Raw genomic sequence first — 14,340 nt, 5'->3', positions numbered from 1 at the left:
AATGTATGAATATAAAACGGCAAAAGAAAAGGGCAAAAATAAGCTAAGGCATCTCCTGCCTAGTCTTCCTCGGAACCCGACTCACTATTTGAACCCTCGAGCTGGTACTTTGACTTAGCTTCGGCTTTGAGCCTCTTGGCCTCCTCGATATCAGCTGCTAAGTCAACTCCTTAGGTTTGGATCTCTTCGAGAGTCACTCTCTGAGATAGCCACTTCACATACTCAGCCTTCGTTATAACACGATTCGGCTACCTCTACATCATTCTTGTACTGTGCCATCATGTCCTAGGCTTCAAAGGCCTCGTTCGAAGCCATTTCCAATCTGGATTTCAGTGTCGTGTACTCTTGGCCGAGGGCATCGCGTTCTGCAACGGTCGAGGCAAGCTGTGTTTGGAGCTCCTCATTCAGCCGAGACCATTTGTCAGCCTTCTTTCTCATCACTAGGAGCTTCACTTTGGTCGATGCAAGATCCTCTTTGGTGGCATCTCGATCCGATGCTAGGAGGTCTATTTTTCCCCTAAGCTCGTCGGCTGAAGCCTTGACCTCATACATCTCGGACCTAAGCTGGTCGATTAAGGTTATTTTCTCCTAGACCTGCGAGGTGGCGGCGTTAGCATTTGCATTAAAATCTTGAGCAACTTTTACCTTTTCAACAAGAAGGGCATGGTCTTGTTTCGCTTTCGAAGCCTCCTTTTGGGCTTTCTCCATCTCGGCTTGGAGGGCAGGGCGGTCAGCCACGTCCCTAAGGACTTCATCCTTCTACTCGCAGAGAGCTTTATACATCTCTTTTTGCCGGACATGCTCCTTGAGCTCGAATTCGAGGTGGCTCACCTCCATTCGGGGGCGGTGAAAGCTTTCATGACGAAGCATCGAGGCCTGAGACATAAAGAGAGAAAATTTGTTAAAATGCTGTTAAGGCAAAAACAACTCTTTAAAGATACGAAGAGAAGAAGGTATACCCTAAAAGGCGCCTGCTGAGCCTTGTTGAAAAGGTTTAGCTCGTCTACCTCGTTCATCTTCACTTGGTCCTCTTCGGTTACCAATGAATGGAGATAGCTGGCCACACCGACTGGCCTAGATAGCATGCTAGTATCCGCTGGTACTATGAACATAACTGTCTTCTTCCGTTTATGGTCCACATTGCGGCGGGTAATTGCTTCTCAAGATTTGGGCTCAAACTCGGCCCACCTGACCCCGGTTGCACAACCCCTTTTGGGATCTCCAGGTGGCCAAAGCCGGAGTAATCCTCTAGCATACCAATATCCATGCGCTCGAAAGATGAGTTAAGTGCCTCGTCCACGGCCCGGGACGCCTCGGTCAGTTTTTTTGTGATGACCCGAGCCTTGTCTTAAAAGGACTCCATATGAGGTGGTGACTCCGAAACGTGGATAACGGCATTTTCTGAGGTAGCCTCCCTCGGAATCGGAGAAGCTTTCTACAAAGCAGTAGCTACTTGATCTTCTTCGTGCCCCCGAGCTACAAGGGACTCAGGCTTTCAAGCATCCCCTACAGGGGTGCCAACTCCAGGTCGACATCAATCAGCTTGTGAGTGACGAATTATATGTCGTCGTCATCCTCAGGATAGTCCTTAAGTCGACAAAGAGCTCCAGAATCAAGGACACGGGCATTGGAAGCTTTCTTGGTGCTCTTTTTTACCCTGACCACGATCTTTTTCTTCTTTTAGCCTCGGCAGGAGCGTTTGAGGAGTCGGGAGACCTTTTCTTCTTCTTATTCTTCTTCTTTGTGAAGCAGAGGGTTTTTAAGACGAGGACGAGGCGACGACCTTGGTGATTGCCCGAAGTTTGGTGGTCTTAGGCAAGCCTTGGAAAAAAGGCTTAGTCATAACAATGACTCTGAGGAGTCAGGAGACCTTTTCTTCTTCTTCTTCTTCTTCTTCTTCTTCTTCTTCTTCTTCTTCTTCTTCTTCTTCTTCTTCTTCTTCTTCTTCTTCTTCTTCTTCTTCTTCTTCGTGAAGCGGAGGGTTTTTAAGATGGTGACAAGGCCACGACCTCGGTGATTGCCCGAAGTTTGTTGGTCTTAGGCAAGCACTGGAAAAAAAAGCTTAGTCATAACAATGACAAAATAAAAACGACCCAAAGGGAAATTCAACCAAAAGAAGAGGGACACTCACCATGAGAACGAGCCTCCTACTTGCCTTTGGAAAGCTTGCGCCACTCATGCTCGGAATAGGTGAGTTGTTTGAATATGCCCTCGACCCATTCGCTAAATGAGGGACTGCATTAGGTACTCGGCGCAATAACTGCATGTCAAAAAAGGAAAACATTAAGAAAAATGAGTAGATTCAAAAAGTACTTTGACAACCTAAGAGGAAGCATACTTACGTTTTGAGTTCCACTTCTCGGGGAACAACAGGAACTCGGAGGGAATGAGGTCTTCAATTTTTGTCCGAACATCTCTATCCTCGTCTATGTAGGAGAATGGAGCTTTCTTTGCCCGACGGGCAAGCTTGTTTAACCCTATTCGGAAGATTCGGGGGCTGTAAACTCGAAGCAAATGGTCAATCGTGAATCGCCTCCATGTTGTTAGCGAAGTAACTAAGAAGGGTCACAATCCTCCAGAAGGACGAGTGAATCTGCCCGAGGTAGATTTTGTACCTCTTACAGAACTCGAGGATCACTGTATCCACCGGACCGAACGTGAAAGGATACGTATAAATTCTTAAGTATCCTTCCACGTGCGTCGTGATATCCTCATCGAGACTGGGAATGACTATGTCTTTACCTTCCAATTTGCAGTCTTCTCGGACCACTTGAAGTGTCTCCTCGGTGATGGAGCAAACGTACCTCCATGCCTCCTCTCCTCGGTCTCCTTGTGCGGAGGCTTTTTCGACCTTGAAGTTGTTTTCTATGGAGCAACCTCTAGGGTTGAATTCTGTATGGGGAGGTCCCGGGACTACTACTAGAAGTGTTGCCTCGGTGCCTGTGGCCGAGGTAGAAGTCGAAGGTGCTGTATTTTAGGGTACCGATTTTGAAGTCTTAGCTATCTCAATCTGAAAATATGAAGGTTTGAAGGTTGGTATGAAGTTTTGAATATTTGGTATGAAGGTTTGAAGTGTAGAGGTTTGAAGACAAGAGATGAAGATGTGAAGAACAACATATAAAGATTTGAAGGATTGATGAGCAGATAGAAAATTCATGGGTAATTCAAGAAGGTTTGAAATCAGAAAGTAAAAAAAGGAAACCAGAGCTTTTATAGGGAAGAAATAATGAATGCATGACGTTTCACAGAGGGTGATCAAACAGCGGATGACGCGTGTCTAAAATCTGAGTGACGTGGCTGATGAGACGTTTCAGTTCGTCACCTTGCTTATGATGTACGAAAGAAGGAACCGGGGTTAATTTGTCATTTATCATAGTTCATATAAATCTATTCTCCGAGAAGTGAGGGGACTATCTGTGTACGGGTAAAATTGGAGATAAAGTTACCCCCGATTTCTCAATAAAGAAATGAGGAACAACGTGATTCGATGCTGGCTCGGGTAAGGCCGAGGGTGCCCACAAGTCGGAGCGCGAGGGAACGAATAATACACCGGGAATTGGGCATGGCCAAACATGGGAAGAATCAAGCTCGAGCGAAACAAAAAATCGAGGTTAAAAGGAGGAAGATTAAAAAGGACAAACAAAGAGCCAAAATATCCGCCATTAACTGGATATTACGGTGCAGATCACACCCGATATTAATTGCGGATCGTATTTACTGAGAAAAAAAGGAAGAAAATGATTTTTACCTTACTTAGACTTGTACTAGGTTTGAAACTCCGTTACTATATAAAAGGGAGAGTCTTGTTATGTTTTGGTGACTGTTGGCACACATATCAAAGTAATAAAGTTTACTTTTGTCTTTTAGCGATTGTTCAAGTATTCTTCATCCATTATCTCTTTCAATTGAAACCGAGCGCTCTCCCGAGGACTCGATTGGAACCTGTTTCTAGCATTCGAACCTAACGCCAGGCTAGTTATTTCATCACATTTGGTTTGATCGCTTTTACTTTCTTTTAGTTTGATTACTTGATGTTTCTTTGATCATTCGTGTTAAATTAAATCATGCATCCTTTAAACTGCGTACAAATTTAATTGTTACTTAGGGTAAATAGTGATCATAAATAATCACATTTATATAGCTAAAAGACTTTTGATACTTATTATGTTAAATATATTATAATAATTGTGTGATTATATAGACTTATCCTTAAATCATTTCTTGTCTAGTTCAAATTAAATTATTTCTAATTTAGAAAGATGCAATTTCTTGTTGAATGGAATAAAGTGGAATATCATTTTTCTTAGAAATAGAGAAGGACAAATTTGTCTTGTACACCTATTCCCGAGGACTGAGGAAATTTAATTTGCCTCCTTTGTTCTTTTTTAGTTTCTTATGGAAGTATAATAACACGTGATGACGTGAACAATAGAATCGGCGCATTAATAAGCATTAGGGTAGATCCCAGATCTGGTGGAAGAAGAACATTACAACTAGAACTGAGATCTCCCCCACCCCAATCGGCTAACAAGGGAAAGGATGTTTCTCTGGGATTGGTTCTATGGCGTTTTGTCTTCTCTAGGTTTATGGCAAAAGGAAGCTAAGATCCTCTTTCTCGGTCTCGATAATGCCGGCAAAACCACTCTTCTTCACATGCTCAAAGACGAGGTATTTTTCCTTTTCTTCTTCGCTTTTCCAATTAGTCGTTTCCTATTTCTGATTGTTTTGATTCGTCTGATTTTGTGTTTGATTTTGCAGAGGTTAGTTCAGCATCAGCCGACGCAGTATCCGACATCGGAAGAGCTGAGTATCGGAAAAATCAAATTCAAAGCGTTTGATTTAGGAGGTCATCAGATCGCTCGCCGTGTCTGGAAAGATTATTATGCCAAGGTATTCAAAGCATTTTTTTCTTCACACGGCTGCTTAATAATTCGCCTTACAATATTAAATTATTTAGTTATTGAAATGAAATCGGCGTGAATTGTTGAGCAGCATAAATACTAAGGATCCGTAGAGTAACCTAAATAGTTTTTGATTGAGGAATTATATGAAATGTGCGTGTTTATATACACACGCACACATACATACATACATATCTATATGCGTGTGTTTGTGTGCGCTTATATATCTGTATGTGTGTGTGTGCCCGAGTGTGTTGTTGCAGTGATGGAGCTAGGAATTCTAGCCAGGGGTAGAAAATGTAGAAATGCCACATCTAGTATTTTTGAACAGCTTTTGCCACAACACTAAAAGTTTTTTTTTTTTAAAATAATTTCGAAGGGATTAAAAAGTTTGCATACATACAAAAAAAAATTGCTTTCACTCCCTAGTGCATAGTGCAAATTTTGGAGTAGGGGATTCCCTTCCTTACATGAAGCTCCGCCACTGCGTGTTAAATGCTCACATATTGGAATATATCTCATTGCCCGTGTTTGTGGTGCAGTGTCATTGCTGCAATTGAAGCGCCAATCACTTTTACTGCTTCTCTGAGGGAATTAAAAGAATTACTTGAGAGCGCTGTTTAGTTTAACTGTACAGATCCATTTATAAGATCCGGTGCTTAATTTCTATTATATTGCAAGTTAAACTTTTGCGTATTCTTGGGTTTGAGATTTATCTAGTTGAAGTCTTATGTCGTTGGTCCTTTCGATGATCTTTTCTCTTTGGACAATTGAACATGGAGAGTATTGACATTGTACATCAAATAATTTGGAGGTAGTGATTCCATAGAGCTACTTCAATAGATTGATATGGTTGTCTGATTACACTTATTGTGACATAAAAGTTGATTTCTAGATGACGTTCACCTTCACCATAAGGATTAGAAAGGCTGATCTTTGCTAGCTGACTTACTACGGAATTGGACCGTTTAGTTTTTTTGTTGTCATTCAATTCCCTCTAGCTTCAAGTAATATTAGAATGGAATTTTTTTAAGACTAGATCTGCATCGCCAGTGACATTGTCTAGATAAGGACTATTGACATATTGATCCGTCCAGGGCTGCTAAAAAGTGGTATACGAATGGACCGGAACCACTCCCTATGAGGTATTATCCTGTCCACAATTGTGCTCAGAAGGATTTTGTCCTTAAAAGACCCGTCACAAGTTGAGAAAGGGGAGGAAGCTTATAAACTGCTCGATCCCCGTCTTATGATGCAGGACAACATCTAAAGGTAGTGACATAAACTAGGACATTTTATGCCCTTAATTAGGCACAATTTGGAAAAAATGGCGAGATCTGAAAAAAGAATGTACTGGCTATTAGATCATCATTTTTTAAGGCACTACAGTAGAGGTGATTGTCTAAATATATACTGTAGGAGTATATCTTGAACCCATCTTGGATCATCTACGCTGGCTTGAACCCATCTTGGATCATCTACGCTGGATGTTTATGGAACCTGGAAATTTTGTAGTTTTTGGGATATGACTCTCTTTCCTTTGTAATTTTTATTCTCTCTAGGTAATTTTCTTTTGCAAAACTTTCTGTATGAAGAGCATCTAAAAAAAAAAAATTCTGTATGAATTCTGTTAAAAATTACCAGAAAGAAGTAGAGGGTAAAGCTCCTTTATCATATGAAATTTTCTTACAATCCTTCAGTATTATAACTGTTTAGGCATGAAAACCTGTTTCCCTTTAGTTGCTTTCTTAGTGTTACCTTCGTAAGAAAAGAAAGAAAACAATTACCATATCAAAGTAAAGGAACAAGTGAACTTTAAAGGTGGAGATACAGGGTTTTTTTCCTTATACTAAGTTAAGAACTAGGATTTAATGATTTACTTAAAATATATATAAGGGCATATGTGTGTTTCATATAATTCAATAAGCAAGAGATACTACTTGATTTCAGAATTGTTCAATTCTTACATTACCAGTAGTGTGAATGGGTTTAAGACTTTAACTGACTTAGTAAAAATGAAGGGTTTAAACTCTGCAGTGAGTTTACGGGGGACCTCTGTAATTGCCATACCCCCCCCCCCCCCCCAACCCCAACCAAAAAAAAAGTGGCAACAGATAGGCTTTATGGGCGTTGGTACATAATTATGAAATATTGTTTAGTAATATACTACCTAAATACTGTTCTCTCGGAAGAGAAGCAGTGTTGTCAAAGGCTTCATTTAAGCCCTGACGCTCAGAGAAGCTCAGGGAGTGCGCTTCACCTCACTTAAGCTGCGCTTTAGTGTAGGCAAGGTACCAAGACGTACCCCTTATTGCCTATGAGTTCTATCTCGAATGGAGCAATGCTAGACTGTAAATAAGTATATTAGTTGTTAAGGAAAACAATATGAATGAATTTGTTACTTTTCTCTTTAATTACATATGCTCCATCCTTTCCAATTTATGAGAACCTATTTCCTTTTTTAGTCCGTGCCAAAAAGAATTACCCCTTTCCATATTATAGACGCACAAAATATATGTGCCTCATTTTACCCATACACCACAAGTTCAAAAGTTTTCTCTCTTTTCTTAAACTTCGTGCCCCCTCAAATGGAACCGAGGGAGTATATTTTTATTTTTTTCTTGCATTGCGCCTTTTTTAACTAAAGCTCACACTTAAATTGCACTTTGTGCTTAAAGCCCCAACTGACCTAGAACGGTTTTTAGAGCTTTTTGCCTTTGACAACATTGAAGAGAAGTTGCCGAACGGGCAAATGTTGGCACCCAAAGCGAGAGGTTATTGCTTTATGGGTGAAGCCATGCACTTCATAAAGGAGTGTGCTTAAAGTATGCTCTACTTGATCAACTTATCCAAAAAAAGGGAAAAAGGACCTTATCAATTTTTTCTTGTTAGCCCTTTGTAAAGACAAGGTATCCTAATTTAGATCATGCTTTTCTCCACCCTATTTGGTTGTGTTTTGAATGTTTTGATACCAGGAAATGTGGATTTATGAGCATTGGCGACTGTTGAAAATTTTAATCTTAATATCTACGAGATGGACTATTTTTTTTTGGGGACATGGATCTACGAGAGACTGTTTACTTAGGTGCTTTTCTTTTTAGCCAATTTAAGGCTTTTCTTTGTAGCAATATATCCCATTTTGGGATATCAAATAAAGAGTGATGTTATCTCTCAGTAATGGTAATGAATATACAGGTCCCTTCTCCCAAAGTGTAAAACTGGGACATATCAATAGAGATGAAGATACTCTGTCATTTGACTTGAAGAAGAGAGAGCTGTTATTTGTAGCATGTGAACTTTTTTAAAGTCCCCTATTTGAAGAGTCATCTGATTCGTGAGAGTATCTTGGGAAAATATGCTTTTGTACTGGCTGTATTAACCGGTTCCTTTCCCTGCACGTCAAGCTTTGCAGCAAAGGCAGAAATGCGTAATCTCATGCCTTCCTATGTGTTGCCATCAGGTCATGCCTAATAGGAGTGTGTCTACCCAAGGCCTTTGTATTAGGTTAGCCGATATGAATGAGCATTGGAAAATTGATGCGAGTATTCAATGGATAAGCATGATAATCAAGTTGTGTTTATTATCAGAAATTTCATTCTTGTTTTGATATAAAGAGAATAATACTACATTGATTTACAGATGCTTAGTGTAAGCAGGAGGTTAAAACTAAGAACAAGACTTTTCTTTTACTATAATGTTTTGTATTCAGTAGTAAAGATGTTCTTTATCATTGAAATCTACTAGTATTGTAGAAGTCATAGAATCAAAACTAATTTGACCACTTGTAAAAAAATTAATTAATTAATTCTACCAGATAGACACTTTTATCCCATAGTAGCACCTGTGTGCTGTCACGTCGATGCGAGTTGCTAAAGAAATAGAAGAGTCCGGGCAGTGAGTCCAAGATTGAAAACAGTATCCTCCTCGCCCAATTTTAAGGTTTTTATATTACTTTTCAACTTCATCGATTCTCTCTCTGTCTCTCTCCCTTGTCAGTATGTCTTATCTCTTTCTTTGTGAACCTTTCCCTTCCTTATCATCCTAAGTAAAGCCTCCAAGGTGATTCAGCCCGTTTCTGCGAATGAAAACATTAATTTGCCCCATCTCATTCCTACCTTATTATTCAAATAGTCCTATTGAAAATTTTACTTGCATTTAAGCAAATAATAAGTGACTGAACGAATTAGTGTCAAGGTGTTAATGGAGAATTATTTGTTAAATACGTAACCTGTTAATTGTTTTTCTAATGTTGTTACCTTGTTATGTTTTAACAGTTTGACATCTCATGAACTATTATTTGACATTTCCTAACTATAATTCTTTATTAGGGATGAAGAAGTGAAAACAAAAGGATAAATTCCTTGTTCATTCCATCCTCTATTAGTTAAAGGACTTATATAACATGTCCTTGATAAGTTAAGTAACTTCTTATCCCACCAAAAAGAGGATACACCCCGATAATGTATACATGACTATACTGAAGCTCTGTGATAGTCTAGCTCTATACTAAAGTCATCCAGCTATCTCTACAAATTTACTCTACAATTTGGTATGCTCTGCGTGCTTCAAGATGTACGAGAATTATCGTGATGTTTTCAATCTTGGGAAAGAGCTTTCTCTCCCTTGTGCGCTCATCTATTTTTTTCTCATAGAATTGCTTATATCATAGATAGACACTTATCCCGTAGCATCAGGTCATGTTTTGGTTGCAAATTTAGGAAGCGCTTGCTTATATTTGTGACTCTTCTTATCCGCACTCTCTGCAGTTGCTGTACAAGAGTAGCAGATTTTTCAGTAGAATCATATTTTTTCAAGGCTCTTGATAATAATGAAGGATGATTCTGACTTAGCCAACAACAACAAACAATAACATACTCGGTATATTCCCATAGTGTGGGGTCTGAGGAGGGTAATGTGTACGCAGACCTTAACCCCTACCTTGTGGAGGCAGAGAGGTTGTTTCGGTAGACCATCGGCTCAAGAAAAGCAATTCTTAGCTGTTTGAAAAGGAAAAATAATAGTGAAGAAACCATATTGAAAACAATGAAGACAAGAACAATAACAACAAAATAATAGGGCAATAAGAAAACCGACACAAGGGAAACAACATGCAATAATAAAAATCAAAGGCTAAGATAATGGGAGAATGATAACAATAATACGCATGATATGAAAAACACGGAACATATACGGTAGTCTCAAACTCAGCTACCTACTAACCGTCTACCCTAATCTCGACCTCCGTATCCTCCTATCCAGGGTATATCCTCGGCAAGCTGGAAATGTGCCATATTCCGTTTAATCACTTCTCTCCAATACTTTTTCGATCTACCTCTACCTCTCCTTTGGCTCAGAATAGTCAACCTATCACACCTCCTTACGGGTGGAAAAAGGAAAAGTATGATGATTCTGTCTTAACCAAAAAAAAGGAAAAGAAGGATGATTCAAGGAAGTGAATGATGATTCTGTTGAAATTGAATTGGATTTTGGTGAATGTTTTTCTTGGATGCTTATCGAATAATTCTACAATAGATTAAGGAAGTGATAACTTAAAACATGCTGGATACTAACCCTCAGGGGTTGGCCCGGTGGCAATAGACTTGAGCCTTGGGGTTTGCTCCCTTTCAAGGTCTCAAGTTCGAAACCCACTGGGTGTAAACAATTTCTGAGGGCCATCGGACTGGGTAAAACCTAAATTAACCATGGTGCACTTGCGGGAAACTCCTTGCCGAGGGCCTGTGCACCCCCGGGATTAGTCGGGGCTCTTAGAGACTCGGACACCCGGTGCAAATTCAAAAAAAAAAAACATGCTGGATACTTGTTTAATGAATTTGAATTCTTGAAAGTTGTATTGAATTGAAAGGGTATGAAACTTTTTACAAATGTGTAATGGAAGGCTAATTGGTCCGAGATTCATTTTTTCCTCTCTCCATATATGATGCGAGAATTGTACAGCTGAGCCCTGAATGCTACGTGGGAGCACATGGGCCATTCTAATGGCCAAGTTTGGGGTTTGGTGGATGTAAGGACCACCTCCCTAGAGCAAGTAGAAGTTTAGGAGCTAACTTGTATGCAATCATTGTTCACAAATTTCACTGAACTTTTAGAGAATCTTGTCCATTTACTCCTCTTTTTCCTTCCTCGGGGTTATGTTGCATACTGATGTTTGTGGCATTGTTGCTTGTCATTTAACCAGTTATTTTGTTCTAAAATTTGAGCCTGCTATTCTTTTTCTTTTGCTTTTTAATGTTCGTAACTTTACACCAGCAAAAAATGATTTGAGCATTCTCTTAATAAGCATGAGTTGCCTTTTGCAGGTTGATGCTGTTGTATACCTGGTAGATGCATATGACAAAGAGCGCTTTGCAGAGTCAAAGAAAGAGTTAGACGCACTGCTATCTGATGAGGCCCTAGCTACTGTCCCCTTCCTCATTTTGGGAAACAAGATAGACATACCGTATGCTGCCTCGGAAGATGAGCTGCGTTATCACCTTGGCTTGACTGGTGTCACTACTGGCAAGGGTAAGGTGAGTGTTGCTGATTCTAGTGTTCGTCCCTTGGAGGTGTTTATGTGCAGTATTGTACGCAAAATGGGGTATGGTGATGGCTTTAAGTGGGTTTCTCAATATATAAAGTAGTTTACGCTACCAGAAGTTGAAACAGATTGTGTCCTCGTTTATGCTTTCGTGCAACTATTTTTTCCCGTCTGGAAAAGATGGAACCTGTTCATTTGTTCTCAAACTGTTGAGGTCTTTTAGTACTTATGATTTGTATGCGTTGAACATCTATTTAGTGTGATGAGAAGCTATTTATTGTTGCCCTGTAAAATTTACCTAAGGCTGGAAAATTGTCAAAACTCCATATTATTATTCCAATTCTTAGTTACTCATGCTTATTCGCTTCTGCTGTGGCAGTTGTCCACCTGATAATATTTTTGATCTGTATTGAAGTGTAATGTTTTTTCTGTTCAGAAATCATAGTATTGCTCAAACTGTTGATTTCATTCGGTACATGCATTTTGTCTACTTGATGGCAAAAGACTCATACACGTAACTTGTTCAAGTGCTTAAATATCTAGGATTTGCTCTTTCGCTCATAATCCCAACTATTAATTCTCGTGTACATGTCAATTGCATTCTATTTGATGCTTCAAACATTTGACTAAAATTTAGGCTTTTCGAAAAAATCTAAAACAATCGCTCAAGGGATTACGTGTGACTCAGCATACCTGCAAATTATCCCTTGACAATTGTCATTGACAGTAATATCTCACTCGGGGATGTGTAGTCATAGTTGCTGGCTCATCGTGCCATTGAGAATTTGAAGAATAGGCACCCGACCAAGACGTCTAATTTTCTGATGCTTGACTATTAGGACTGGGCAATTGCAGCTAACCTTGCCCTCATTTGTATAGTTAAATCAAATTAACATAGCAAATCATTTGAAAGGTGTGACCTAGCCATCAATGAAGTAAGTGAAAATTATGATAGATCAAGGTTCAAATTCCAGCGATTGTTTCTCATCTACCTTGGCTTTGGTTAGCTTTAACACAGTAATGACCAGAACTTTATAATGGAGCTGGGATCTTTATATTCTCAATCGGGATTCTCTAGAGACATTCACCTTTGGATCGGATTTCTTCTGAGTACCTTTTCGATAACCAACTTTGATATGATTCAGTTGGAGATGCAGTTGATAAACAGTTGACCGGTTCATCATTTCTTGACTTGCTGATTTCTCGTTAGGTAAGACTCTTTCTCTCTCTAGTCTAACTCCCATTGAAATTTAAATATTGCGTGTGTTAGATTGCATGCTCTAGGCTCCATGAGATCACAAAGTGAAGAGGAGCAGGTCAACGAGTTTAGAGAAAACGACTCCAAAACAGATCTTTTATTACCCTTTTCTTGACATTCTCTTTGGAGTCATTACCACCAATTCCACCATTATGTCCCTCAAAAAAGTCACAAGATGGAGCGGTTTAACAAACTCCTTTCTTTACTTCACTGTTCAAGTTCAAACCTTCCATTCTTAAATACCAACTTTAATATCTATTATCAATGCCCCATTAAAAACACACAGCTTTAATTTATTCATTTTCCCATCTCCATAAGTCATCTTGAGTTAGATTTCTCAAACCATCACCAACAAACTCCAAATGGGCAATTCCATTAATCCACAGGGCAAGTTATCAGATGGCACAAGCAAAGTTATTTTTACAGATGGGACGATTCAGAGTTATGACAAGTCTTTAACAGTAGCAGAGTTGATGCTGGAGAATCCCCAGCAAATAGTGGTTGAATTCAAGCCGATCGCGGATGGAAAAAAGCCGATTCCATTGCCTGCTGATATGAAACTGGAGAGGAACAAGGTTTATATGATGGTTCCAAAAAGGAAAGGCAAGCCAGTTAGCTTGTCATCTGAAGAAGCACGACGAATTTTAATGAAAACTAGCTCTATGCTTAAATCCAAGTCTCTGTTAGCTTCTTATACCGGGTTTTTGCCAGTATTCGCACGTATATGCCCAGCAGCGGCCGCAGCAGTTTCCTCTGCATCATTGGGAAATGGTCGTGATTATGTTCTTAATTCGGACAAGAATCTTTGTTTGGTGAAAAGAGAAGAAGAGGAAGAAGGATCTAAACATGATTACTTCAGTGATATTCTTGAAGGAAGGCCCGAATTCTTAAGCAGGCAGTTGTCAGGAAAAGGATGGAAACCCAGTTTAGATACCATTAAAGAGAGGAGCATACAAGCGAAAATTCGTCATTGGTTGTTTTAAGGTGTTGTCTTTGTCCAATCAAATGTTGTCATCTCTAGTTTTCGCTTCTTTCTTCTTTCCTTTAATTTCTCCCGTTGTTTCTTTAAGCTTTTTCTTTTGTCTTTCTAGTGTCTGTCTGGTCATGCATCTTTACTCTTTATTAAGTTTACTGCTTTTTCTGTGACTTAGGAAAAAGCCATGGTGTAACAAAGTCTTGTTAATGTGGTAATTTGTAGCTTTCAATGCATGGTGTGATAAAGTATTGTAAATGGTGTTCAGCTTTCAGGTAACGTATCCAAAGTTGGAATTATGGAGAAAAGTGAAATAATGAAGAATTAGAAATTCCTAGTCTATAATTAATTCTTAGAGGTGCTACAAGTAATTAACACTCCCTCCGATTTAAATTATCTGTCGTGATTTTTAAAAATAATTTTTTCATATTACTTGTCATTTTAAAAGTTTAAGACAAAATTAATTATGTTTTTCTCATTTTACCCTTAGTAGTAATTGTTCTGAAGATGAAGATAACACATAAATAGAATAAATATTCAATAAAAAAATATATTATATTTTAAGACATAAATAAGTGTAAATTAAATAGTCAAAAATCCCTTCTAATTAGTGTTTCTTAAGGGTCGTGTACAACTTAGGTTTTCGATTTACGTTTTGAGTAGACTTTGGTGC

General features: G+C 39.1%; 2 protein-coding genes across 2 annotated transcripts; both read left to right on the top strand.

Annotated features, from left to right (window-relative positions):
- The first annotated feature begins 4,385 nt into the window (after positions 1-4,385).
- Positions 4,386-11,796, top strand: LOC109216319 (GTP-binding protein SAR1B-like). Its single transcript, XM_019380460.1, has 3 exons — positions 4,386-4,668; positions 4,759-4,890; positions 11,219-11,796. Exons 1-3 carry the CDS (start codon positions 4,540-4,542, stop codon positions 11,537-11,539), a joined length of 582 nt encoding a protein of 193 aa, XP_019236005.1. The 5' UTR covers positions 4,386-4,539; the 3' UTR covers positions 11,540-11,796.
- A 132-nt stretch (positions 11,797-11,928) lies between these two features.
- Positions 11,929-13,939, top strand: LOC109216318. Its single transcript, XM_019380458.1, has one exon. It carries the CDS (start codon positions 13,057-13,059, stop codon positions 13,675-13,677), a length of 621 nt encoding a protein of 206 aa, XP_019236003.1. The 5' UTR covers positions 11,929-13,056; the 3' UTR covers positions 13,678-13,939.
- The last annotated feature ends 401 nt before the right edge of the window (positions 13,940-14,340 follow it).

Source organism: Nicotiana attenuata, unplaced genomic scaffold (genome assembly GCF_001879085.1).
Source record: "Nicotiana attenuata strain UT unplaced genomic scaffold, NIATTr2, whole genome shotgun sequence".
Taxonomy (NCBI): domain Eukaryota; kingdom Viridiplantae; phylum Streptophyta; class Magnoliopsida; order Solanales; family Solanaceae; genus Nicotiana; species Nicotiana attenuata.
The sequence above is the reverse complement of the archived record's forward strand: the minus strand, read 5'-3'. Positions and strand labels throughout refer to the sequence as shown.